The sequence below is a fragment of the Rhinatrema bivittatum genome, chromosome 6, assembly GCF_901001135.1.
Source record: "Rhinatrema bivittatum chromosome 6, aRhiBiv1.1, whole genome shotgun sequence".
NCBI classification, from domain to species: Eukaryota; Metazoa; Chordata; class Amphibia; order Gymnophiona; family Rhinatrematidae; genus Rhinatrema; species Rhinatrema bivittatum.
In genome coordinates, this window is record NC_042620.1 from 6,376,685 (window position 1) to 6,404,185 (window position 27,501).

The 27,501-nt window shown below is 48.9% G+C and overlaps 1 protein-coding gene across 1 annotated transcript in view; it reads right to left on the reverse strand.

The window, feature by feature from the left end:
- The window catches only part of SPEG (striated muscle enriched protein kinase), a 497,600-nt gene that overhangs the window by 124,778 nt on the left and 345,321 nt on the right, over positions 1–27,501 (reverse strand). The window contains exons 26-29 of the mRNA XM_029605011.1: positions 25,043–25,120; positions 15,324–15,496; positions 13,423–13,449; positions 1,923–2,075 (exon numbers count right to left, since the gene is read on the reverse strand). Of these exons, the coding sequence (XP_029460871.1) occupies positions 1,923–2,075; positions 13,423–13,449; positions 15,324–15,496; positions 25,043–25,120 (431 nt within the window). The remainder of the gene's footprint in view (positions 1–1,922; positions 2,076–13,422; positions 13,450–15,323; positions 15,497–25,042; positions 25,121–27,501) is intronic.

A 27,501-nucleotide genomic window follows, 5' to 3' on the forward strand; every position in this document is an offset into this window, starting at 1 on the left:
ATTTTTTTCTGCTTTCCAGGGTGCATGAGGTTTGCTGACCCTTATTTGTACATATCAAGTGGACTTAAGATGGCAACCATAATGGAAACATGTGCTCATCTACCCAGAATGCAAGAAGATCATAAAGGGGAGATGAGCAGCTGATGTGCACCAAGTGATAATCGGCTATGTCAACAAGCTCTCAAGACAACAAGGCAAGGTCAATCAGCACCCAGTGATGACAGGACTTTGCTATATTCTGGGCTGTAACTGGGGGCAGGTGACCCGTCACCAGCACGGGAAGCAGGCCGTCCTGGCTACACCACTCAACCATGAACCAAAGGAGAAAGAGCGATCAAACGTATGCAGCCAAGGGCTGGCAGATATCCTTAGCTACATCAGTGGAGGCAGGGAGAGGGCAGATAGATAAAGATCAATTGGCCCTCCCTATCAACATCCTTACTACTGTGCACCTTTCTATGTCAAGTTGTATTCATAAGCTCTGCCCTATTCAACATTTTAGAAGCACTGTTATATTCAGCAATCTATTGATACTGTGCATATTTACTAATAAGAGACCAACTTCAGGACTGGCTTGTAAGAAAGATAGGGATGTGCAGAAGGAAATGATACGTTGCTATTCGGTATTCGTTGCGCCGGGACCCAAATCCGTTGCATCCGTTTTCATAGGGGGAAACCCGGTTTGTCCAACAGTTACATTCGGTATTCGTTTTCCATTAAAGTTGGAAAAACAAAAAAAAACCCGCCATCCCAACCCTTTAAATTTAATTAACTACAACCCCCCACCCTCCTGACCCCCCCCAAGACTTGCCAAAAGTCCCTGGTGGTCCAGCAGGGGTCCGGGAGCGATCTCCTGCACTTGGGCCGTCAGCTGCCAGTAATCAAAATGGCGCTGATGACCCTTTGCCCTTACTATGTCATAGTAACCGACTAATGGCACCGGTAGCCACTGTGACATAGTAAGGGCAAAGGGCCATCTGCTGCCAGTAATCAAAATGGCCTTACTATGTCTCACCGGCCATCCTACCATGTGACAGGGGCCAACCAATGGCACCGGTAGCCCCTGTGACATAGTAAGGGCAAAGGCTATCGGCGCCATTTTGAATACTGGCAGCCAACGGCCCAACTGCAGGAGATCGCTTCAGGACCCCCCTCTGGATCACCAGGGACTTTTGGCAAGTCTTGGGCGGGTCAGAAGGGTGGGGGTAAATTCGGTAATGATACATTGCATTCGTGGGGGTTCGCAATACATTTCGCAAACCCACGAATGCAACGAATAGGGACCTATCCTTTGCGGATTGCGTATATGTTCAAAACGAATGCACATCCCTAAAGAAAGATCCTGTGAAGACAATATTTAGCACAACTTAGCTGGATAAATATGGACTTACAGTATCCAGCTAAGTGGCAGCCGCTGTCTATCTGCCTGTGTTCAGCAGCTGCCACCTAACTGGATGAGTATTTATTTGGCTTAAGTGGATAACCAGACTTCTTAGGGACAGACAATGGGCAGATCGAGGTGGGTCAACTTATTACCGTATAAAATGTCTTAAAAATAGCCTGCATCAAACTTATCCGGCTTTCTTAACCGAATAAATACCCATATTCAACCTTATCTGGTTAAGTTAAACGAATAAGTTAGACCTGGTGAATAAGCTGTCTAAAGTTATCTGGATATAATTTATCCGGCTAACTAGAACTTATCCAGTAATATTCAGCAGCATAAGCCGTGCCGCTGAATATCCCTTCAAAGCTTGGCAGATAAGTTACTTCCGGATAACTCTGATAACCCCGTGTGTGTGCTATTTGTCACAGTAGCAGAGGACAGTGCTGTTCTAGAACGTTTGGCGATTATGATTTATTGATCTTGATACGCCACCATTCTAAACCAATCCCAGCAGTTCCGCAGCTCTGCTACTCACAGCGTGTCATTCACCAGCACCTTGATGATGAAGCCCTTGGCCTCCCTCGTCAGACCGGCAAACATGGCCTCCTCAAACGCCACGTTGTAGTTCCGAATGTTTAACAGGGTGGTTTTATCATTCTCGCCCACAAACGGAGAGATTCCAGTCAGGCTAAGAGAGAAAACAAGAGACAAGTGAAGTGTAAAATTAGCGCTCCCATAGCAGGATGAGTAAAATGACAAGATGGGGAGATATTGATAAATGAGCACCAAAAAGGCTTCCACCTTCCAGGGAGGGGTCAGTGTGAGCTGTGCTGAGGGCACGACCCTGGGACAGTGCAAGGGAAGGGAGATGAGTCTGCCCTATAGGGAGGGGTCAGTGTAAGCTGTGCTGAGGGCATGACCCTGGGACAGTGCACGGGAGGGAGGTGAGTCTGCCCTGTAAGGAGGGGTCAGTGTGAGGTGTGCTGAGGGCATGACCTTGGGATAATGCAAGGGAGGGGGGGGAGGTGAGTCTGCCCTATAGGGAGGGGTCAGTGTGAGCTGTGAGGAGGGCACAATCCTGGGACAATGCAAGGGAAGAAAGTGAGTCTGCCCTACAGGAAGGGGTCAGTGTGAGCTGTGCTGAGGGCATGACCCTGGGACAGTGCAAGGGAGGGAGGTGAGTCTACCCTATAGGGAGGGGTCAGTGTGAGCTGTGCTGAGGGCATGACCCTGGGACAGTGCAAGGGAGGGAGGTGAGTCTGCCCTATAGTGAGGGGTCAGTGTGAGCTGTGCAGAGGGCATGACCCTGGGACAGTGCAAGGGAGGGAGGTGAGTCTGCCCTGTAAGGAGGGGTCAGTGTGAGCTGTGCGGAGGGCATGACCCTGGGACAGTGCAAGGGAGGAAGGTGAGTCTGCCCTATAGTGAGGGGTCAGTGTGAGCTGTGCGGAGGGCATGACCCTGGGACAGTGCAAGGGAGGGAGGTGAGTCTGCCCTACAGAAAGGGGTCAATGTGAGCTGTGCGTAGGGCATGACCCTGGGACAGTGCAAGGGAGGGAGGTGAGTCTGCCCTATAGTGAAGGGTCAGTGTGAGCTGTGCTGAGGGCATGACCCTGGGACAGTGCAAGGGAGGGAGGTGAGTCTGCCCTATAGGGAGGGGTCAGTGTGAGCTGTGCTGAGGGCATGACCCTGGAACAGTGCAAGGGAGGGGGGGAGGTGAGTCTGCCCTATAGTGAGGGGTCAGTGTGAGCTGTGCGGAGGGCATGACCCTGGGACAGTGCAAGGGAGGGAGGTGAGTCTGCCCTATAGGGAGGGGTCAGTGTGAGCTGTGCAGAGGGCATGACCCTGGGACAGTGCAACGGAGGGAGGTGAGTCTGCCCTATAGTGAGGGGTCAGTGTGAGCTGTGCTGAGGGCATGACCCTGGGACAGTGCAAGGGAGGGAGGTGAGTCTGCCCTATAGGGAGGGGTCAGTGTGAGCTGTGTGGAGGGCATGACCCTGGGACAGTGCATGGGAGGGAGATGAGTCTGCCCTATAGGGAGGGGTCAGTGTGAGCTGTGTGGAGGGCATGACCCTGGGACAGTGCATGGGAGGGAGATGAGTCTGCCCTATAGTGAGGGGTCAGTGTGAGCTGTGTGGAGGGCATGACCCTGGGACAGTGCAAGGGAGGGAGGTGAGCCTGCTCTATAGTGAGGGGTCAGTGTGAGCTGTGCTGAGGGCATGACCCTGGGACAGTGCAAGGGAGGGAGGTGAGTCTGCCCTATAGTGAGGGGTCAGTGTGAGCTGTGTGGAGGGCATGACCCTGGGACAGTGCAAGGGAGGGAGGTGAGTCTGCCCTATAGTGTGGAGGGCATGACCCTGGGACAGTGCAACGGAGGGAGGTGAGTCTGCCCTATAGTGAGGGGTCAGTGTGAGCTGTGTGGAGGGCATGACCCTGGGACAGTGCAAGGGAGGGAGGTGAGTCTGCCCTATAGTGAGGGGTCAGTGTGAGCTGTGCTGAGGGCATGACCCTGGGACAGTGCAAGGGAGGGAGGTGAGTCTGCCCTATAGGGAGGGGTCAGTGTGAGCTGTGTGGAGGGCATGACCCTGGGACAGTGCACGGGAGGGAGATGAGTCTGCCCTATAGTGAGGGGTCAATGTGAGCTGTGCAGAGGGCATGACCCTGTGACAGTGCACGGGAGGGAGATGAGTCTGCCCTATAGTGAGGGGTCAGTGTGAGCTGTGTGGAGGGCATGACCCTGTGACAGTGCAAGGGAGGGAGGTGAGCCTGCTCTATAGTGAGGGGTCAGTGTGAGCTGTGCTGAGGGCATGACCCTGGGACAGTGCAAGGGAGGGAGGTGAGTCTGCCCTATAGTGAGGGGTCAGTGTGAGCTGTGTGGAGGGCATGACCCTGGGACAGTGCAAGGGAGGGAGGTGAGTCTGCCCTATAGTGAGGGGTCAGTGTGAGCTGTGCTGAGGGCATGACCCTGGGACAGTGCAAGGGAGGGAGGTGAGTCTGCCCTATAGTGAGGGGTCAGTGTGAGCTGTGTGGAGGGCATGACCCTGGGACAGTGCAAGGGAGGGAGGTGAGTCTGCCCTATAGTGTGGAGGGCATGACCCTGGGACAGTGCAAGGGAGGGAGGTGAGTCTGCCCTATAGTGAGGGGTCAATGTGAGCTGTGTGGAGGGCATGACCCTGGGACAGTGCAAGGGAGGGAGGTGAGTCTGCCCTATAGTGTGGAGGGCATGACCCTGGGACAGTGCAACGGAGGGAGGTGAGTCTGCCCTATAGTGAGGGGTCAGTGTGAGCTGTGTGGAGGGCATGACCCTGGGACAGTGCAAGGGAGGGAGGTGAGTCTGCCCTATACTGAGGGGTCAGTGTGATGAGGTTATGACCCTGGGACAGTGCAAGGGAGGGAGGTGAGCCTGCCCTATAGTGAGGGGTCAGTGTGAGCTGTGCGGAGGTCATGACCCTGGGACAGTGCACGGGAGGAGGAGGAGGCTGCTGTCTAGTGTGCGCTGTGCTGAGGCAGTGAGATGAGGTGAAAGAGGGGACTGAATCTGCCTCACTACCCCTACCCCAGTCCTGCAGAAGGACCTCATGAGAGTAGGAGACTGGGCATCTGAACAGCAGGTAAAATTTAATGTAAAAATGTGCAAAGCGATGTACATCGGGAAAGATAATGCCAGCTATGTGTACACAGTGCTGGGCTCTGTATTGCCAGTCACCGCTCAAGAAGAGGATGTTGAAGGAGTGATCTGAAAATAAGTGGAGAATAAAACAGAAAATATCCTATTACCTCTGTATCGAGGCATGGAGTGAGCACAGCTTGAATACTGTGTGCACTGCTGCTCTCCTCATCTCAAGAAAGAGAGAGCAGAACTAGGAAGGTGCAGAGGAGGGAGACTGAAATGACAGAGGGGATGGGAGATCTCTCCTATGCCAGGGCTTTGCAGCTTGGAAAAGAGACGGCTGAGCGGGGACAGGCTGGAAGTTTATAAAATCAGGAGTGGGGTGGAACGGGTAAGTAAAGGACGGTTATTTACCCTTTCAAACACTGCTATAACAAGGGGAGGCTCCATGAAACTAACAGCCAGCAGACTGAAAATAAACCACTATCAAGCAGTGGAATCCACTGCCAGAGGATGTGATGAAAGCCACGAGCACAGCGGGGTGTACAAGAGTTGTGGACACGTTCCTGGAGGGAAAGCCCGTAACACATTCTTAGCCAGGGAGACTAAAGAAATTAAAAGCCCAGTTTTATGAAGGAGCCTAATGTAGTCACTTTGTTTTATACAGCGGTTGTTTAAGGAAGCCGCATCTCTGCTGACAGTAATTTCCAGCTCATTCCTTGCCTCAGTGACTGTGACTCAAGCTGCTTCCATTACCTCCCATCATACAGAGCAGTCACCTTCACTGGTTTTCAAGCCAGGCCACTTTGACCAAAAAAACCCGTCATTGTGAAAGCGGTTACCATGGTCGGTCAAAGCGACCAGTGACCTGTGCAAGGTGGACGGTCCCCTTCCCACGACGCAGCTGACTGGGGGGTGCCCCTCGAATAATGCAGCCAGCCTGCCTCTGCAAGCACCCTCGGAGCACCCCCTATAACTAAAACAAACTCTCTTCCCTCCTTCCCCGCCCCACTCCACTCTCTCCCCCAGGGTCTCTCTACCCTTCCCTGGCTCCTCTCCCCGCTCCGTCCCAGCTAACCTCACCAGTCACCTCCACCATCCCAGGGGCTTGCTGACGGCTCGGCCGCTGGCACACGTAGTCTGCTTCTTTCTGGCACAGCATAACTGTCCCAGAGTTTGAGCTGGGAGGTGCCTGCACTGTTCCCTGCACGGCTCAAACTCACGGAGAGAGGCAGCAGCGCCAAACCTCTGGAGATAGCAGGGGGAGAGTGAGCAAGCGACGCTTACTCTACTCGCTGAAGGGAGCTGCCAAGAGCTTCAGGGCCTTACCATGAAGAAAACTGTTCAGAAGAAAATCTGCCACAATGAACGCCTCTTTCTAACCTGGGTAAAAGTGCATGCACAGGAACTGCAGGAGCACTTTAATCACTAAACTTTGATGACTAAACCTGCCTATGAATGCCTCTTTCTAACCTGGGTAAAAGTGCATGCACAGGAACTGCAGGAGCACTTTAATCACTAAACTTTGATGAGTAAACCTGCCTATGAATGCCTCTTTCTAACCTGGGTAAAAGTACATGCACAGGAACTGCAGGAGCACTTTAATCACTAAACTTTGATGACTAAACCTGCCTATGAACGCCTCTTTCTAACCTGGGTAAAAGTACATGCACAGGAACTGCAGGAGCACTTTAATCACTAAACTTTGATGAGTAAACCTGCCTACGAACGCCTCTTTCTAACCTGGGTAAAAGTACATGCACAGGAACTGCAGGAGCACTTTAATCACTAAACTTTGATGAGTAAACCTGCCTATGAACACCTCTTTCTAGCCTGGGTAAAAGTGCATGCACAGGAACTGCAGGAGCACTTTAATCACTAAACTTTGATGACTAAACCTGCCTATGAACGCCTCTTTCTAGCCTGGGTAAAAGTGCATGCACAGGAACTGCAGGAGCACTTTAATCACTAAACTTTGATGAGTAAACCTGCCTATGAACGCCTCTTTCTAGCCTGGGTAAAAGTACATGCACAGGAACTGCAGGAGCACTTTAATCACTAAACTTTGATGACTAAACCTGCCTATGAACGCCTCTTTCTAACCTGGGTAAAAGTACATGCACAGGAACTGCAGGAGCACTTTAATCACTAAACTTTGATGAGTAAACCTGCCTATGAACGCCTCTTTCTAACCTGGGTAAAAGTACATGCACAGGAACTGCAGGAGCACTTTAATCACTAAACTTTGATGAGTAAACCTGCCTATGAACGCCTCTTTCTAACCTGGGTAAAAGTACATGCACAGGAACTGCAGGAGCACTTTAATCACTAAACTTTGATGAGTAAACCTGCCTATGAATGCCTCTTTCTAACCTGGGTAAAAGTACATGCACAGGAACTGCAGGAGCACTTTAATCACTAAACTTTGATGAGTAAACCTGCCTATGAATGCCTCTTTCTAGCCTGGGTAAAAGTACATGCACAGGAACTGCAGGAGCACTTTAATCACTAAACTTTGATGAGTAAACCTGCCTATGAACGCCTCTTTCTAGCCTGGGTAAAAGTACATGCACAGGAACTGCAGGAGCACTTTAATCACTAAACTTTGATGAGTAAACCTGCCTATGAACGCCTCTTCTAACCTGGGTAAAAGTACATGCACAGGAACTGCAGGAGCACTTTAATCACTAAACTTTGATGACTAAACCTGCCTATGAACGCCTCTTTCTAACCTGGGTAAAAGTACATGCACAGGAACTGCAGGAGCACTTTAATCACTAAACTTTGATGAGTAAACCTGCCTATGAACGCCTCTTTCTAACCTGGGTAAAAGTACATGCACAGGAACTGCAGGAGCACTTTAATCACTAAACTTTGATGAGTAAACCTGCCTATGAACGCCTCTTTCTAACCTGGGTAAAAGTACATGCACAGGAACTGCAGGAGCACTTTAATCACTAAACTTTGATGAGTAAACCTGCCTATGAACGCCTCTTTCTAACCTGGGTAAAAGTACATGCACAGGAACTGCAGGAGCACTTTAATCACTAAACTTTGATGAGTAAACCTGCCTATGAACGCCTCTTTCTAACCTGGGTAAAAGTACATGCACAGGAACTGCAGGAGCACTTTAATCACTAAACTTTGATGAGTAAACCTGCCTATGAACGCCTCTTTCTAACCTGGGTAAAAGTACATGCACAGGAACTGCAGGAGCACTTTAATCACTAAACTTTGATGAGTAAACCTGCCTATGAACGCCTCTTTCTAACCTGGGTAAAAGTACATGCACAGGAACTGCAGGAGCACTTTAATCACTAAACTTTGATGACTAAACCTGCCTATGAACGCCTCTTTCTAACCTGGGTAAAAGTGCATGCACAGGAACTGCAGGAGCACTTTAATCACTAAACTTTGATGAGTAAACCTGCCTATGAACGCCTCTTTCTAACCTGGGTAAAAGTGCATGCACAGGAACTGCAGGAGCACTTTAATCACTAAACTTTGATGACTAAACCTGCCTATGAACGCCTCTTTCTAACCTGGGTAAAAGTACATGCACAGGAACTGCAGGAGCACTTTAATCACTAACTTTGATGACTAAACCTGCCTATGAACGCCTCTTTCTAACCTGGGTAAAAGTACATGCACAGGAACTGCAGGAGCACTTTAATCACTAAACTTTGATGACTAAACCTGCCTATGAACGCCTCTTTCTAACCTGGGTAAAAGTACATGCACAGGAACTGCAGGAGCACTTTAATCACTAAACTTTGATGACTAAACCTGCCTATGAACGCCTCTTTCTAACCTGGGTAAAAGTACATGCACAGGAACTGCAGGAGCACTTTAATCACTAAACTTTGATGACTAAACCTGCCTATGAACGCCTCTTTCTAACCTGGGTAAAAGTACATGCACAGGAACTGCAGGAGCACTTTAATCACTAAACTTTGATGACTAAACCTGCCTATGAACGCCTCTTTCTAACCTGGGTAAAAGTACATGCACAGGAACTGCAGGAGCACTTTAATCACTAAACTTTGATGACTAAACCTGCCTATGAACGCCTCTTTCTAACCTGGGTAAAAGTACATGCACAGGAACTGCAGGAGCACTTTAATCACTAAACTTTGATGACTAAACCTGCCTATGAACGCCTCTTTCTAACCTGGGTAAAAGTACATGCACAGGAACTGCAGGAGCACTTTAATCACTAAACTTTGATGACTAAACCTGCCTATGAACGCCTCTTTCTAACCTGGGTAAAAGTACATGCACAGGAACTGCAGGAGCACTTTAATCACTAAACTTTGATGACTAAACCTGCCTATGAACGCCTCTTTCTAACCTGGGTAAAAGTACATGCACAGGAACTGCAGGAGCACTTAATCACTAAACTTTGATGAGTAAACCTGCCTATGAACGCCTCTTTCTAACCTGGGTAAAAGTACATGCACAGGAACTGCAGGAGCACTTTAATCACTAAACTTTGATGACTAAACCTGCCTATGAACGCCTCTTTCTAACCTGGGTAAAAGTACATGCACAGGAACTGCAGGAGCACTTTAATCACTAAACTTTGATGACTAAACCTGCCTACGAACGCCTCTTTCTAACCTGGGTAAAAGTACATGCACAGGAACTGCAGGAGCACTTTAATCACTAAACTTTGATGAGTAAACCTGCCTATGAACGCCTCTTTCTAACCTGGGTAAAAGTACATGCACAGGAACTGCAGGAGCACTTTAATCACTAAACTTTGATGAGTAAACCTGCCTATGAACGCCTCTTTCTAACCTGGGTAAAAGTACATGCACAGGAACTGCAGGAGCACTTTAATCACTAAACTTTGATGACTAAACCTGCCTATGAACGCCTCTTTCTAACCTGGGTAAAAGTGCATGCACAGGAACTGCAGGAGCACTTTAATCAGTAAACTTTGATGACTAAACCTGCCTATGAATGCCTCTTTCTAACCTGGGTAAAAGTGCATGCACAGGAACTGCAGGAGCACTTTAATCACTAAACTTTGATGAGTAAACCTGCCTATGAATGCCTCTTTCTAACCTGGGTAAAAGTACATGCACAGGAACTGCAGGAGCACTTTAATCACTAAACTTTGATGAGTAAACCTGCCTATGAACGCCTCTTTCTAACCTGGGTAAAAGTACATGCACAGGAACTGCAGGAGCACTTTAATCACTAAACTTTGATGACTAAACCTGCCTATGAACGCCTCTTTCTAGCCTGGGTAAAAGAACATGCACAGGAACTGCAGGAGCACTTTAATCACTAAACTTTGATGAGTAAACCTGCCTATGAACGCCTCTTTCTAACCTGGGTAAAAGTGCATGCACAGGAACTGCAGGAGCACTTTAATCACTAAACTTTGATGAGTAAACCTGCCTATGAACGCCTCTTTCTAGCCTGGGTAAAAGTACATGCACAGGAACTGCAGGAGCACTTTAATCACTAAACTTTGATGAGTAAACCTGCCTATGAACGCCTCTTTCTAACCTGGGTAAAAGTACATGCACAGGAACTGCAGGAGCACTTTAATCACTAAACTTTGATGAGTAAACCTGCCTATGAACGCCTCTTTCTAACCTGGGTAAAAGTACATGCACAGGAACTGCAGGAGCACTTTAATCACTAAACTTTGATGACTAAACCTGCCTATGAACGCCTCTTTCTAACCTGGGTAAAAGTGCATGCACAGGAACTGCAGGAGCACTTTAATCACTAAACTTTGATGAGTAAACCTGCCTATGAACGCCTCTTTCTAACCTGGGTAAAAGTGCATGCACAGGAACTGCAGGAGCACTTTAATCACTAAACTTTGATGACTAAACCTGCCTATGAACGCCTCTTTCTAACCTGGGTAAAAGTACATGCACAGGAACTGCAGGAGCACTTTAATCACTAAACTTTGATGACTAAACCTGCCTATGAACGCCTCTTTCTAACCTGGGTAAAAGTACATGCACAGGAACTGCAGGAGCACTTTAATCACTAAACTTTGATGACTAAACCTGCCTATGAACGCCTCTTTCTAACCTGGGTAAAAGTACATGCACAGGAACTGCAGGAGCACTTTAATCACTAAACTTTGATGACTAAACCTGCCTATGAACGCCTCTTTCTAACCTGGGTAAAAGTACATGCACAGGAACTGCAGGAGCACTTTAATCACTAAACTTTGATGACTAAACCTGCCTATGAACGCCTCTTTCTAACCTGGGTAAAAGTACATGCACAGGAACTGCAGGAGCACTTTAATCACTAAACTTTGATGACTAAACCTGCCTATGAACGCCTCTTTCTAACCTGGGTAAAAGTACATGCACAGGAACTGCAGGAGCACTTTAATCACTAAACTTTGATGACTAAACCTGCCTATGAACGCCTCTTTCTAACCTGGGTAAAAGTACATGCACAGGAACTGCAGGAGCACTTTAATCACTAAACTTTGATGACTAAACCTGCCTATGAACGCCTCTTTCTAACCTGGGTAAAAGTACATGCACAGGAACTGCAGGAGCACTTTAATCACTAAACTTTGATGACTAAACCTGCCTATGAACGCCTCTTTCTAACCTGGGTAAAAGTACATGCACAGGAACTGCAGGAGCACTTTAATCACTAAACTTTGATGACTAAACCTGCCTATGAACGCCTCTTTCTAACCTGGGTAAAAGTACATGCACAGGAACTGCAGGAGCACTTTAATCACTAAACTTTGATGACTAAACCTGCCTATGAACGCCTCTTTCTAACCTGGGTAAAAGTACATGCACAGGAACTGCAGGAGCACTTTAATCACTAAACTTTGATGACTAAACCTGCCTATGAACGCCTCTTTCTAACCTGGGTAAAAGTACATGCACAGGAACTGCAGGAGCACTTTAATCACTAAACTTTGATGACTAAACCTGCCTACGAACGCCTCTTTCTAACCTGGGTAAAAGTACATGCACAGGAACTGCAGGAGCACTTTAATCACTAAACTTTGATGAGTAAACCTGCCTATGAACGCCTCTTTCTAACCTGGGTAAAAGTGCATGCACAGGAACTGCAGGAGCACTTTAATCACTAAACTTTGATGAGTAAACCTGCCTATGAACGCCTCTTTCTAACCTGGGTAAAAGTACATGCACAGGAACTGCAGGAGCACTTTAATCACTAAACTTTGATGACTAAACCTGCCTATGAACGCCTCTTTCTAACCTGGGTAAAAGTGCATGCACAGGAACTGCAGGAGCACTTTAATCAGTAAACTTTGATGACTAAACCTGCCTATGAATGCCTCTTTCTAACCTGGGTAAAAGTGCATGCACAGGAACTGCAGGAGCACTTTAATCACTAAACTTTGATGAGTAAACCTGCCTATGAATGCCTCTTTCTAACCTGGGTAAAAGTACATGCACAGGAACTGCAGGAGCACTTTAATCACTAAACTTTGATGAGTAAACCTGCCTATGAACGCCTCTTTCTAACCTGGGTAAAAGTACATGCACAGGAACTGCAGGAGCACTTTAATCACTAAACTTTGATGACTAAACCTGCCTATGAACGCCTCTTTCTAGCCTGGGTAAAAGAACATGCACAGGAACTGCAGGAGCACTTTAATCACTAAACTTTGATGAGTAAACCTGCCTATGAACGCCTCTTTCTAACCTGGGTAAAAGTGCATGCACAGGAACTGCAGGAGCACTTTAATCACTAAACTTTGATGAGTAAACCTGCCTATGAACGCCTCTTTCTAGCCTGGGTAAAAGTACATGCACAGGAACTGCAGGAGCACTTTAATCACTAAACTTTGATGACTAAACCTGCCTATGAACGCCTCTTTCTAGCCTGGGTAAAAGTACATGCACAGGAACTGCAGGAGCACTTTAATCACTAAACTTTGATGAGTAAACCTGCCTATGAACGCCTCTTTCTAACCTGGGTAAAAGTGCATGCACAGGAACTGCAGGAGCACTTTAATCACTAAACTTTGATGACTAAACCTGCCTATGAACGCCTCTTTCTAACCTGGGTAAAAGTACATGCCCAGAGGAACCACAGGTGTACTGTGACACATCCCAGGAGCTCCTCTTCCTAACCCGGGTATGATTACGTGCACGGTGGAACTGCAGGTGTACTTAATCCAGAGAGAGGAAGGGAGTGCTCGGCTCTCCAATTTGCCCGATACAGGGCTTTGAAAATAGTTTTTAGTCTGAACGGAGACCAGATAGATGAGCGCCAGTTCTCTGGAGCTGACTTTGTTATTTCTCTGCTGTCTCTGTATCTTCTTCCTTTGCATTAAGGGCCTGATTTGCTATGACTCGCGTCCATGTCCATGGATCAGGCTCCTCGTGCATTGCAAACTGTCATGAGGACCTGAACAGTGCTCCCAGTCTGGATCAGGCTGAATTCTTACCATAAATACGTCATCACGCCCACTGGCCTGCAGAGAGAAGGAACGATGGTTAGAGACAGAGCAAATACATGGCAGCAACACACAGAACAGACCATGATGGGCACTGCAAGGCTCAGGGAACCTGGCACAGCACCAGAAACTCTTTCACCTGCAGGTCACCTACTCAAAACAAGCTCAGGTTGGTAGGGACTGAGCTGGTGGTCAGAGCTGGACCCATGTCCGCATCAGAAAAACCACCAGCACTTTGACATTTACTCATAACACGCATTTCAGTCTCAACAGAGAAAGCAAGGCCTGCCCCAAGAGAGGAGACCGAGTCACCCGTTTCCCCCCAGACGTGGGACCAAGGCAGGGAGGTTCACCACCCACCCCCCTGTGCTGCTATTCTTGTTTTTTTTATTCTTTATTTATCAGTTTTCAAAATAATACAATAAGTATAGTACTGCATACAGAAAACACATGGTGTGGTTCTGAAACATATTTCAATAATCAGTTACCATACTCAATTTTCTAACATCTGAACCTCTCCATAAACATAGCAATCAACTTGGAGGGATATTTAGTTCACTACATATCGGGAGAATGTTAAGTAACAGTGTTAATACAAGTAATATCTAGCACAAATCTATACCTACTCTTAAATACCTCACTGGACACCGGGGATGAGGGAGGCAATCTCATCTCATCCAAGAAACGTTTTAGCTGGTCTGGGATGAAAAATATTTACATATCTTCTTGCCTTCTATTATAAATATAAATATATATATCTTCTTGCCTTCTAATCATAAATTTACAAGGAAAACGTAATACAAACGAAAATCCCATTGATAGAACTTCTTGGCAGTGCGCTAGGAGCGCTTTCTGCCGCAATTGTGTAGAAATTGCCAAATCGGGGAAAATTTGTACAGGTTTTTCTAAAAAGATAATTGGATCTTTTCATGATCAGGTTTATATCAGTAATAGAATAGAAAGTTACCAACCATGTCCCCCAACTAATTACATTTGCCAAGGAGTCCTCCAAAATAATTGAGAGATCTCCCTGAAACATTTCAGATCTACCATTTTCATTTTGGGGTTTGGGGAGAAAATCACAATTATTAACAGTTGGTGATTGCTCAAGGGTAAAACCAAAATTTTCAAGCAGAAATTTCTTCAAGGTAATTAGAGGTTCATCCCCCACAATGCTAGGGAGATTTAGACATCTTAGGTTGAGACGCTTGGTATCATTTTCCAGTGTCTCTGTTCTTCTAGACATTGCTTCCTTGTCTTTAACTACTGCCACATTAAATTCCAAAGATTTCTTTTCCTGTATTTCAAGATATTTAATCCTATCATTGGAATCTTTAATCTGTTTCTGCGTTATTAGAAATTCCTGTTGATTTTTCTCATGCAATAAATCAACTTTCCCTGACAGTTTTCTTTTTAATATTTACCGTCATGCCTGCCATCATGTCCCACAAAGTGTCCAACGTTACCAGCGCAGGACGAGCTGGGATTCCTGTTAGCTTACTACTAGGCAAAAGTTCTTCTTTCCCCACCTAAGGGATTTGCCTGAGGCTATTCCCCGGCTCCCCCTCCTAAAATTAGGGAGTTAGCCTTGCATTGCTGGGAGAGAAGATCTTCCCTGCCTGTTTGCGGACTAAGGGGCTCACATGGATGGAGCAACCAGCTCGTACCAGAAGCAGCAGGAAGGCTGAAGATGGGCAGAGGCCCTAGACAGAGCTGAAGACACCACAGAGGGATTATAAGATTCTCCTCCCTGCTTTGCAATCTCTCGCACGCCCGAGCTGCCAGGACGCAGCTTCCAGACCACCCCCGTGCGCTCGGACGCAGCGAGGGAGTGAGGATTGTACGAACGAGCATCCTGCATGGATCGCAGCCGGGCTCCCCTCGTCCCTTACCAGATGTCCGTAAGCGTGGAGACCGGCAGCTGGTTCACAATCTCAGGAGCCACAAACTCCGGGGTCCCAAATTTGCAGTACTGGGCTTCTCCTGGAGTCAGTTCCTGGGCGTTTCCGAAGTCACAGATGCGGATCTGCTCACTGCTGGTGTCCGCCATGAGGATGTTTTCTGGCTACAAAATAATGAAGCATTTATCACAAAGATTGCAAAGAAGGTAAAACAGCGCAGAACTGAGGGCTTCTGATTTAGATTTTAAACTTTTAAAGACTGATAAAAAAAACCCTAATACAAAAAAATTAAAAATAGAAAAAAAAACCCCACTTTCCCAGCACTCTCTCCCCCGCCAGAGGACCCCTTAGCTGCACAAATGTTTCTATTTCATTCAAGTGGAAAAGGTGCCCAGCTCTAGCACCTGCAACGATATGGTAATCCCAACTTTTTGTACTCCTAACGAACTTAAATTTGCAATTTATAAACCCCCAAGAATAGAAGCCCTGCCTCTGTGACACACTTAAACATCACATTCAGTTTTCTCAATCTGCTTTTTGGTCTCTTCTGTATCCACTACTGTCACTGTCATTTATTGTAAAAAGCTTTAGGAAAATGCCTTAATTAGGGTCCAACTGTCATAAATTTATCACCGGTGTTATGAAAGTGGACCCTTGTTTCGAAGTAGCAGCTACCGTCGAAGGGCGAGGCCTTTTGGACCGTAGAGACTTGCTAGAAGACTTCACCCTGGAAGCACGCGACCCCCCCCAGGAGGAGCCCGTAGGGGTCCGGCCGCTGGGACTTAGGCGACTCCTCTGAAGACTGTAAGAGGTCTGGATGCAGGCGCCTCCTGCAGGTCGTGACAGTCTGTGAGGGGAATCGAGGGAGAGTCCAAAAGCCAGTCCAGAAATCAGTATACCAGCGGGGTCCGAATCCAGTCCAGGGTCGAAGCAGGAGAAGGGTCCGAAGCCGTACCGGGGTCAAGCCAGAGAAGAGTCCAGAGCCGTACCGGGGTCAAGCCAGAGAAGACACGTCCACCAGTCCAGAAGTCAGCAGCCAAGAATCAATCCACGGAGCAGGGGAGAAGAGCGGGACAAAGAAGCAAGAACCAGGAGCCAGGAACACACTCAAGGCAGGAACCTTAATACCAAGGCAAGGACTGAATGTTCAGCCCTTGCCTTAAGTACAGGAAGCCGGAGGAGGAGCTTCAGGGGAAGCCATGACACTTCCTGTCATGGCTCCTTCAAGAGTTTCCTGCAGCCGCGCGTGCGGCCCTAAGAGGCAGAGGGGAAGGAGCCGGATCGCCGCGGAGCCACGCTGCCATCTCAGCGATGGCAGCGGGAGAGAGAGGAAGGGCTGCCTGCCCCCGCAGGCACCCTCAACCAAACCCGGCGATCCGGGTGAGTATATTTTGCTGCGCCTGGTCTACCTCAGTCGCGGCCAACCGCGGCCGGCTGCCATGACACCTGGTCCCGGTCGCGGCCTGCCGCGGCAGACGCTGATAACAGTACCCCCTCCTTTAGGCCTCCCTCTAGAAGGTTTGGGTTTACCAGGGTGCTTGGAATGAAAGTCTTTGAGCAATGATTTGTCCAATATATTCTTTGCCGGTTCCCAAGAGTTCTCCTCCGGGCCAAATCCCTCCCAGGCCAGGAGGTACTCCCAAATGGTTCCTCATTTCCGGACATCCAACACCTCACGCACTTGATAAACAGTCTCATCCACAGCCTGATGGTACGCCGGCTCTGGCAGTTTCCGACTAGGCCACCTGAGGATCAATGTCTTTAGAAGAGACACATGGAAAGAATTGTGAATGCGCAATGAAGCAGGTAACCGAAGTTGATAGGTTACTGGACCTAATTGTCTCAATACCGGAAACGAACCAATATACCGAGGAGCCAGTCTCATGGAAGGAACCCTCAGACGGATATGCCGGGTGCTGAGCCACACCCTCTCCCCGGGATGAAACTGAGGAGCCTGGCATCGATGCGGATCAATGAATCTCTTCGCGGAGCGGGCTGCTTTCTGTAGCATCTTTTGAGTATGAGCCCAAAGTTGTTTCAGTTGTGTAGCAGTCAACTGAGCTGCAGGCGAAGGCACAGGTAAGGGTACAGGCAAGGGCGGACGGGGTTGACGACTGAAGACAATCTGAAAGGGGGATGCTCCCGTAGAGGTCCCAGCATGCGAATTATGCGAAAATTCCGCCCAGGAGAGAAGTGATGCCCAGTCATCTTGGCGAGAGTTAACGTAAAAACGTAGGAACTGTTTTAGTGTTCGATTAGTGCGCTCAGCCTGACCATTAGCCTGAGGATGGAAGGCCGTAGTGAAATCCAATGAAATCTGAAACTTCTTGCAGAGGTTGAGCCAATATCGAGCCGTGAACTGCGGACCCCGGTCCGAGGTGATGTGTTGAGGCAGTCCATGTAGATGGAAGATGTGCAGCATGAATAATTGAGCTAGTCATGGGGCAGACGGGAGGGAGGGGAGTGGAATAAAATGAGCCATTTTAGAAAAGCGATCCACCACTACCCATATCACCGTATTGCCATCAGACGGAGGAAGCTCCACTACAAAATCTGTGGAGATGTTTGTCCATGGTCTAGTGGGAATGGGCAATGGTTTGTAACAGGCCCCAAGGTTTCCGGTGAGGACTTTGTTGTGCGCAGACTGAACAGGAATCTACATAAACTCGTATATCTTTATTCATTTCTGGCCACCATAATACTGCTGTAAAAGCGCCTGTGTTCGCAGTCGTCCGGGGGTGTCCTGCCAATCTGGAATCATGACCCCCAGCCAAAAACTTTTTGCACAGCCGCTTGGGAATCACCGTCTTCCAGGTGGGTACCGTGAAGGTAGCAGACAGGATGATACGGGCCGGATCAATGATGTGTTGTCCTGTCTCTTCAATATCTTCTGTGGAGAATGACCGGGATAAGGCGTCAGCCTTAATGTTCTTGTCGGCAGGGCGATACCGTATTTCAAAATCGAAACAAGTGAAAAAGAGGGCCCAACAGGCTTGACGTGGGTTTAACCGTTGAGCTTGTTGTAAATAAGTTAAATTTTTGTGGTCAGTAAAGATGGTTATGCGATATTGGGCTCCCTCCAACCACTGTCGCCATTCTTCTAGTGCCATCTTGATAGCAAGAAGCTCCTTATCGCCAATGGAATAGTTAAGTTCTGCCGCTGAAAATTTCTTGGAGAAATATGAACAAGGATGCGCTGCTCCAGATGTGGTCGTCTGACTCAGAACAGCACCCACTCCCTCAGCTGATGCATCAACTTCAATAAAAAATGGGCGCTTGGGGTCGGGATGCCGAAAACAGGGTCGAAGAAAGGAGTCTTTAAGGGCTTGAAATGCTTCCTCGGCCTCCACAGGCCATGCCTTGATGTTAGCTCCTTTTCGAGTCAGAGCAGTCAGAGGTGCGGCAAGTTTAGAAAACTTCTGGATAAAACTGCGATAATAATTCACAAAACCTAGAAAACGCTGAAGCGCACGCAGTCCATTAGGCTGAGGCCATTCTTTAATGCATTTCAGCTTAACAGGGTCCATTTGAAATCCTTGTTTAGATATAATGTAACCCAAGAAAGGTAAGGACTCTTTTTCAAAAATACATTTTTCAAGCTTAGCATACAGTCTGTTCTCTCTAAGCCGCTGTAATACCTGAATGACGTGTAGTCTATGTGCTTGCAAATCGGCCGAGAAGATAAGGATGTCATCCAAGTAGACCACCACGCAGATGTAAAGCAGGTCTCGGAATATTTCGTTAACAAAGTTTTGAAATACTGCAGGGGCATTAGTAAGTCCAAACGGCATAACCAAGTATTCATAATGTCCGTCTCTAGTGTTAAACGCTGTTTTCCATTCATCACCTTCGCGAATTCTGATACGTTTGTAGGCCCCTCGGAGGTCTAATTTGGAAAATATCTGGGCCCCCTGTAAATGATCAAAAAGTTCAGCGATCAAAGGCAATGGATAACGAGCTTTGATGGTGATAGCATTGAGTCCGCGGAAATCAATACATGGTCTCAGGGTTCCATCTTTTTTTCCCACAAAGAAGAAGCCAGCTCCAGCCGGCGAGGTAGAGCGTCGAATGAACCCCATTTGTAGATTTTCCTGAATATAGCTGGTCATAGCCTGAGTCTCTGAAGCGGATAATGCGTAGACCTTCCCTCAGGGAGGAGAGGCCCCTGGAACTAAGTTAATGGCACAGTCGAACTCTTGATGCGGAGGCAAGATATCCGCAGCCTTTTTAGAAAAGACATCCACAAATTGGCTATACGGTGCGGGTAGACCTTCGAGTCGTGCGATGCAGACGTAGCTGTCGGTAGGTATGGATCCTTGAAGACAAGTCTCCTGACAAGCAGCTCCCCATTGCAGAAGTTTCAGGGTTGTCCAATCAAACTGAGGGTTATGACGTTGCAGCCAGGAAAATACCCAATACCACGGGGTGTATAGCTCTCTGGATAACATAAAACGAAATTTGTTCGCAATGTTTGGGGCCGATGTGACACTCCAGCGGAACAGTCTGATGGGTTATCCTCCCTGGTAGAGGATCTCCATGAATAGAGGATATGATCAGTGGCGTGGGGCACAGTTGCAGGGGAATATGGAGCTTCTCCACGATATCCTGAAGGATGAAACTCCCACCTGCACCAGAGTCTACTAAGGCCATGGTGGAGAATTGGAGGTCCTTTAGTGCCAAAGAGATCCGAAGAGTGAGTGGGGGAGCTGGAGAGGTACTGCCTAGGGTTACTCGCCTGCCGAAGCCTAGGCTTTGAAGTTTCCCGGACGGATCGGGCAACGGGCTATGAGGTGACCCGATCCTCCACAGTACATACAGAGGCCTGCCCAACGGCGTCTTTGTCGTTCCTCGGGGGAAAGAGGACCTTGCCCCAGTTGCATAGGCTCTTCTGTATTTCCTCCGGAAGATGTTGTAGGTTGTGAGACAGTTGGTACTGGGCGAGGAGAGTTCCAAGAGCTGGTTCTTCTGGAGTTAGCTCCTTCACGGGCTCTTTCTTGCAGACGACGGTCTATCCGGTTTACTAAGTCGATGATAGCGTCTAAGGACCTTGGTAGTTCACGAGCCACCATCTCGTCCTTGATCTTCGATGACAGACCCTCCAGGTATATGGAACACAAGCAGTTCTCCTCCTAGTGAAGTTCCGAAGCCAGTGTTCTGAACTCGATAGTGTAGTCTGCGAGGGCTCGGTTTCCTTGTCGTAGTTGCAACAGTTTAGAACCAGCTACCACCTGCTTCCCAGGATCATCGAAGACTGTGATGAAAAGTTCCAAGAATTTTTGAAGATTTTGCAGGATGGGGTCTGATCGTCGCCAATAGGGAGAAGCCCATGCCAGGGCCTTCCCCTCCAAGAGTGACAAAATGTAAGTAGTCTTGGTGAGATCGTCTGGAAACGAAGAGGCTTGGAGTTGAAAATGCATGTTGCACTGATCGATGAATCCTTGACACAACTGAGGATCCCCTGCATAGCGTGGACGTATGGGTAACGGAATTATAGTTCGGCCGGTGCTTGACGCCAACGCTGGTACGGCAACGGAGGCAGCCTGAGCAGCTGCCATGGAGTCCATAGGTGCATTAAGTCATTCTAGAGATGAAGCCATGGATTCCAGAATCCGTTGTTGTTCCATGACCTTCTGAGCCAGTCCTGGAATGGCTTGACGAGCCGAGGCCTCTGCCGGGTCCATGGCCTTAGTATTCTGTTATGAAAGTGGACCCTTGTTTCGAGATAGCAGCTACCATCGAAGGGTGAGGCCTTTTGGTCCATAGAGACTTGCTAGAAGACTTCACCCTGGAAGCACGCGACCCCCCCAGGAGGAGCCCGTAGGGGTCCGGCCGCTGGGACTTAGGCGACTCTTCTGGAGATTGTAAGAGGTCTGGATGCAGGCGCCTCCAGCAGGTCGTGACAGTCTGTGAGGGGAATCGAGGGAGAGTCCAAAAGCCAGTCCAGAAATCAATATACCAGCGGGGTCCGAATCCAGTCCAGGGTCGAAGCAGGAGAAGGGTCCAAAGCCGTACAGGTGTTGAGACAGAAGGGTCCAAAGCCGTACCGGGGTCAAGCCAGAGAAGAGTCCAGAGCCGTACCGGGGTCAAGCCAGAGAAGACACGTCCACCAGTCCAGAAGTCAGCAGCCAAGAATCAATCCACGGAGCAGGGGAGAAGAGCGGGACAAAGAAGCAAGAACCAGTAGCCAGGAACACACTCAAGGCAGGAACCTTAATACCAAGGCAAGGACTGAATGTTCAGCCCTTGCCTTAAGTACAGAAAGCCGGAGGAGGAGCCTGGCCTGTGTTCAGAATCCCGGACGTTGTGTGGCGAGCCACTTTACTCAGAAGATTCTAGGTTCGACTCCTGGCTGGCTCGCCACACAACGTGTGTTTGTAGAAGCAACTCTGATTGTTTCTTATGAAGAGTAGAAGATTCACGTTCTTTGGTGATTCCCCAGGGCTCGGACTGATCAGCCGTGGCCCGGGAGTAATCAGTTTAAAGCCAAGTCCTGTGTGAATCTTGTTGAAAGGTGCACCTAAGAGGTTTAGATTCACGTTCTCGGCAGAGGTACAGACCGAGTCCTGTGTGAATCGTGAATTGAGAAAAGGCGCCAAGGGTTTTAACGCTGCAGCAATTGTTGTTTGTCCTGTAGGTACCCAGGGTTAAAATACTGCAGAAAAGATTGCAGTGATATTTTTCTTGTACTCGTTGTGTGGTTTGATACTGGCGTGTATATATTTTTTGTTCCTATTTTGCATTGGTTATTATATTCAGTTACTGGTGGAGGCCAGACGTTCCCAGTATAAACAAGGGGAAGCCATGACACTTCCTGTCATGGCTCCTTTAAGAGTTTCCTGCAGCCGTGCGCGCGGCCCTAAGAGGCAGAGGGGGAGGAGCCGGATCGCCGAGGAGCCACGCTGCCGACTCAGCGATGGCAGCGGCCGCAGGAGAGAGAGGAAGGGCTGCCTGCCCCCGCAGGCACCCTCAACCAAACTCGGCGATCCGGGTGAGTATATTTTGCTGCACCTGGTCTACCTCAGTCGCGGCCGACCGCGGCCGGCGGCCATGACACCCGGTCCCGGTCGCGGCCTGCCGCGGCCGACGCTGCTAACAACCGGGGCTTGTCTCCTCTCATTTCCAAGTGAGAAGGGATCTGCTCTGCCCACATTCGAAGACCCGGTAAGTCACCCGGATGTTCAGTGAATCTGCTCAATATAGCCAAATAAAGTTACCTACATACAGACTTATCGGGATAATTTCTGGTAAGACTGCACTTTGAGTACTGTGTGCAGCTCTGGCCTCCGCATCTCAAGAAAGGTAGAGCAGAATTAGAAAAGGTACAGAGAATGGCGACCAAGGTGATAAAGGGGATGGAACAATTCCCCTGTGAGGAAAGGCTGAAGAGGTTAGGACTCTTCAGCTTGGAGAAGAGATGGCTGAGGGAAGATATGATAGAGATCTATAAAATAATGCATGTGGTGTAACACGTACAGGGGATACAGTAGATTAAGGAGGTGCCAGAGATGCAGGAAGTACAGAGAATGGAGGAGGTGCATACAGGGAATACATGAGATTAAGGAGGTGCCAGAGATGCAGGAAGTACAAGGAATACAGAGAATGGAGGAGGTGCATACAGGGGATACAGGAGATTAAGGAGGTGCCAGAGATGCAGGAAGTAGGAGGAATACAGAGAATGGAGGAGGTGCATACAGGGGATACAGGAGATTAAGGAGGTGCCAGAGATGCAGGAAGAAGGAGGAATACAGAGAATGGAGGAGGTGCATACAGGGGATACAGGAGATTAAGGAGGTGCCAGAGATGCAGGAAGTAGGAGGAATACAGAGAATGGAGGAGGTGCATACAGGGGATACAGGAGATTAAGGAGGTGCCAGAGATGCAGGAAGAAGGAGGAATACAGAGAATGGAGGAGGTGCATAGAGCGGATACAGGAGATTAAGAAGGTGCCAGAGATGCAGGAAGTACAAGGAATACAGAGAATGGAGGAGGTGCATACAACTCATGGACTACCTCGACATCCATAATATTCTACACCCAGCTCAATTTGGTTTCCATAAGCACCTGAACACTGAAACCCTACTACTCACTCTCTCAGACACCCTCCCCAAAGGGCCTGACCAAGGACAAGGTTACATCCTTGCTCCCCTTGGCATTTCAGCAGCGTTCAACACGATCAGCCACAATCTTCTCCTGTCTCGCCTCACTGAAATAGACATTTCAGGTAAAGCCCACCTCTGTTTCAAAACCTTCCTCGCTAACAGACAATACACTGTTAAGATAGGAAACTCCGAATCCTCCTACATACCCCTCACCCAAGGCGTTCCTCAAGGTTCCTCACTTTCCTCCACCCTATTCAATATATACCTTCTACCCCTTTGTCACCACCTGTCCGACCTGGGCCTTAAATTCTTTTTATATGCTGATGACGTTCAAGTCCTCATACCTATACAAGATTCCATCACGAATTCATTAAAATTCTGGGAAAACTGCCTCTCCTCCATAAGCACCCTCATCATGAACCTCCATCTATCCCTCAACACCACAAAAACAGAACTGCTCATCATCTCCAACCCCCAGAATCCCAGGCTAGTCCCTCCTAGCACCACACACCCCAATCTGACCACTACTCAACCATTTGTAAGCGACCTTCATAATTGACCATCAATTCAATTTCAAAAAACACGTCAACACAGTCCTAACAGAAAGCTTCTACAAGCTCCACATCATGAAGAAACTCAAACCCCTTCTCCACACTCATGATCTCCTCACGGTCATACAAGCAACTATCTGTGCAAAAATTGACTACTGCAACTCCCTCCTCTTGGACCTCCCACACGCCACCATCAAACCTCTTCCAATACTGCAGAATGCAGTAGCCAGAACCCTCTCCAGTACCCGTAAATCTGATCACATAACCCCAGTACTTAAAGATCTTCACTGGCTCCCTAACCCCTCACGCATTTTGTATAAAACCCTCACTATTATCCATAAAGCCCTCTACCACCACAACTCCAACTGGCTTGAAGATCCCCTGCGCTTCACCACTCACAACCGCCCCACTAGAGACTCTCTCAAAGCTACCCTACACACCCCCTCCCTCAAGAATGCTCACCTCACCTCCACCAGGGAGCGAGCCATTTCCGTGGCTGGTCCCTCCCGCTGGAACGCTCTCCCCTTGGAACTTCGCTCTGAGCCCAGCCAGTTCAAATTCAGAAAAAAACTAAAGACCTGGCTCTTTAAGCAGGCTTTCCCAGCTGGAGTCTCCCCCCCTCCCTCCCTCTCCTCTTCTTCCTCTTACTCCCTTTAAGTTCCCCCTATTGATGTACCTAACCAATCCCTAAGCTCTCCCCTAATGATGTACCTAACCAAGCCTTTTATATTATCATTATGTTTAATTAAGACATTGTACCTCACCAATCCTTTTATATTATCGTTTATATTATGTTTTATGTTTTATTGTTATCTTTTTACTGCCTCTTCCCTCTTTAGTTAAGTTATATATATGGTTACATGCTCCTGGTTCCCCCTTGCCCTGTTGTCTGTATTTTCTCTTCCTAGTTATCTGTAAACCGATGTGATGTCCACACGAATGTAGGTATAAAAAAGTTGTTAAATAAATAAAATAAATAAATAAGAAGACTGAGAGGGGAGAGAGGGACGGGGCCCAGGGACCCAGGCCACTGACAGCCCAGCAGAAGGGTCTTACTCACTTTTATATCCAGCTGCAGAATGTTGTTTCGGTGCAAATAGTTTATCCCTTCCAGGATTTGTCGCATGTATGAACGAATCTTAAAGACAAGGAATAAGAGCAAAAGGAAACATTCCACAGTCTACAGAGCAAAGGACAAGCCAACTGTGCACTGGCAATGAAAACTAATGATCTGAGCACACTTCTGTTAGTTTTCTAGAATTAGCAAAGCTCCTCTCCCTCTAACACAGTCCCTTTGTCACTGCTCCCGGGACTCTCCCTGCCGGAGACAGAACCCCAGACTCCCTGTTATTGTCCCAGTATCTCTACCAGCCAGAAACATAACCCAGGCCCCCTATCCCTGTCTCACACACCCTACCAGCTGGGAATGGAACCCAGGCCCCCTATCCCTGTCCCAGAGACTCTACCAGCTGGGAATGGAACCCAGGCCCCCTATCCCTGTCCCAGAGACTCTACCAGCCGGGAATAGAACCCAGGCCCCCTATCCCTGTCCCGGAGACTCTACCAGCTGGAAATAGAACCCAGGCCCCCTATCCCTGTCCCAGAGACTCTACCAGCCGGGAATAGAACCCAGGCCCCCTATCACTATCCCAGAGACTCTACCAGCTGGGAATAGAACCCAGACCCCCTATCCCTGTCCCAGAGACTCTACCAGCTGGGAATACAACCCAGGCCTCCTATCCCTGTCCCAGAGACTCTACCAGCTGGGAATAGAACCCAGGCCTCCTATCCCTGTCCCAGGGACTCTACCAGCTGGGAATAGAACCCAGGCCCCCTATCACTGTCCCAGAGACTCTACCAGCTGGGGATAGAACCCAGGCCTCCTATCACTGTCCCAGAGACTCTACCAGCTGGGAATAGAACCCAGACCCCCTATCACTGTCCCAGAGACTCTACCAGCTGGGAATAGAACCCAGGCCTCATATCCCTGTCCCAGAGACTCTACCAGCTGGGGATAGAACCCAGGCTGCCTATTACTGTCCCAGGGACTCTACCAGCTGGGAATAGAACCCAGGCCTCATATCCCTGTCCCAGAGACTCTACCAGCTGGGAATAGAACCCAGGCCCCCTATCACTGACCTAGAGACTCTACCAGCCGGGAATAGAACCCAGGCCCCCTATCCCTGTCCCAGAGACTCTACCAGCTGGGAATAGAACCCAGGGGCCCAATCCTTGTCCCAGAGACTCTACCAGCTGGGAATACAACCCAGGCCTCCTATCCCTGTCCCAGAGACTCTACCAGCTGGGGATAGAACCCAGGCTGCCTATTACTGTCCCAGGGACTCTACCAGCTGGGAATAGAACCCAGGCCCCCTATCACTGTCCCAGAGACTCTACCAGCTGGGAATAGAACCCAGGCTGCCTATTAATGTCCCAGAGACTCTACCAGCTGGGAATAGAACCCAGGCCTTCTATCACTGTCCCAGAGACTCTACCAGCTGGGAATAGAACCCAGGCCCCCTATCACTGTCCCAGAGACTCTACCAGCTGGGGATAGAACCCAGGCTGCCTATTAATGTCCCAGAGACTCTACCAGCTGGGAATAGAACCCAGGCCTTCTATCACTGTCCCAGAGACTCTACCAGCTGGGGATAGAACCCAGGCTCCCTATTACTGTCCCAGGGACTCTACCAGCTGGGAATAGAACCCAGGCCCCCTATCACTGTCCCAGAGACTCTACCAGCTGGGGATAGAACCCAGACCCCCTATCACTGTCCCAGAGACGCTACCAGCTGGGAATAGAACCCAGGCCTCCTATCACTGTCCCAGAGCTCTACCAGCTGGGAATAGAACCCAGGCCCCCTATCCCTGTCCCAGAGACTCTACCAGCTGGGAATAGAACCCAGGCCCCCTATCACTGTCCCAGAGACTCTACCAGCTGGGGATAGAACCCAGGCCCCCTATCACTGTCCCAGAGACTCTACCAGCTGGGGATAGAACCCAGGCCCCCTATCACTGTCCCAGAGACTCTACCAGCTGGGAATAGAACCCAGGCCTCCTATCACTGTCCCAGAGACTCTACCAGCTGGGAATAGATCCCAGGCCCCCTATCCCTGTCCCAGAGACTCTACCAGCCGGGAATAGAACCCAGGTCCCCTATCACTATCCCAGAGACTCTACCAGCTGGGAATAGAACCCAGGCCCCCTATCACTGACCTAGAGACTCTACCAGCCGGGAATAGAACCCAAGCCCCCTATCCCTGTCCCAGAGACTCTACCAGCTGGGAATAGAACCCAGTCACCCTATCACTGTCCCTGAGACTCTACCAGCTGGGAATAGAACCCAGGGGCCCAATCCTTGTCCCAGAGACTCTACCAGCTGGGAATACAACCCAGGCCTCCTATCCCTGTCCCAGAGACTCTACCAGCTGGGAATACAACCCAGGCCCCCTATCACTGTCCCAGAGACTCTACCAGCTGGGGATAGAACCCAGGCTGCCTATTACTGTCCCAGGGACT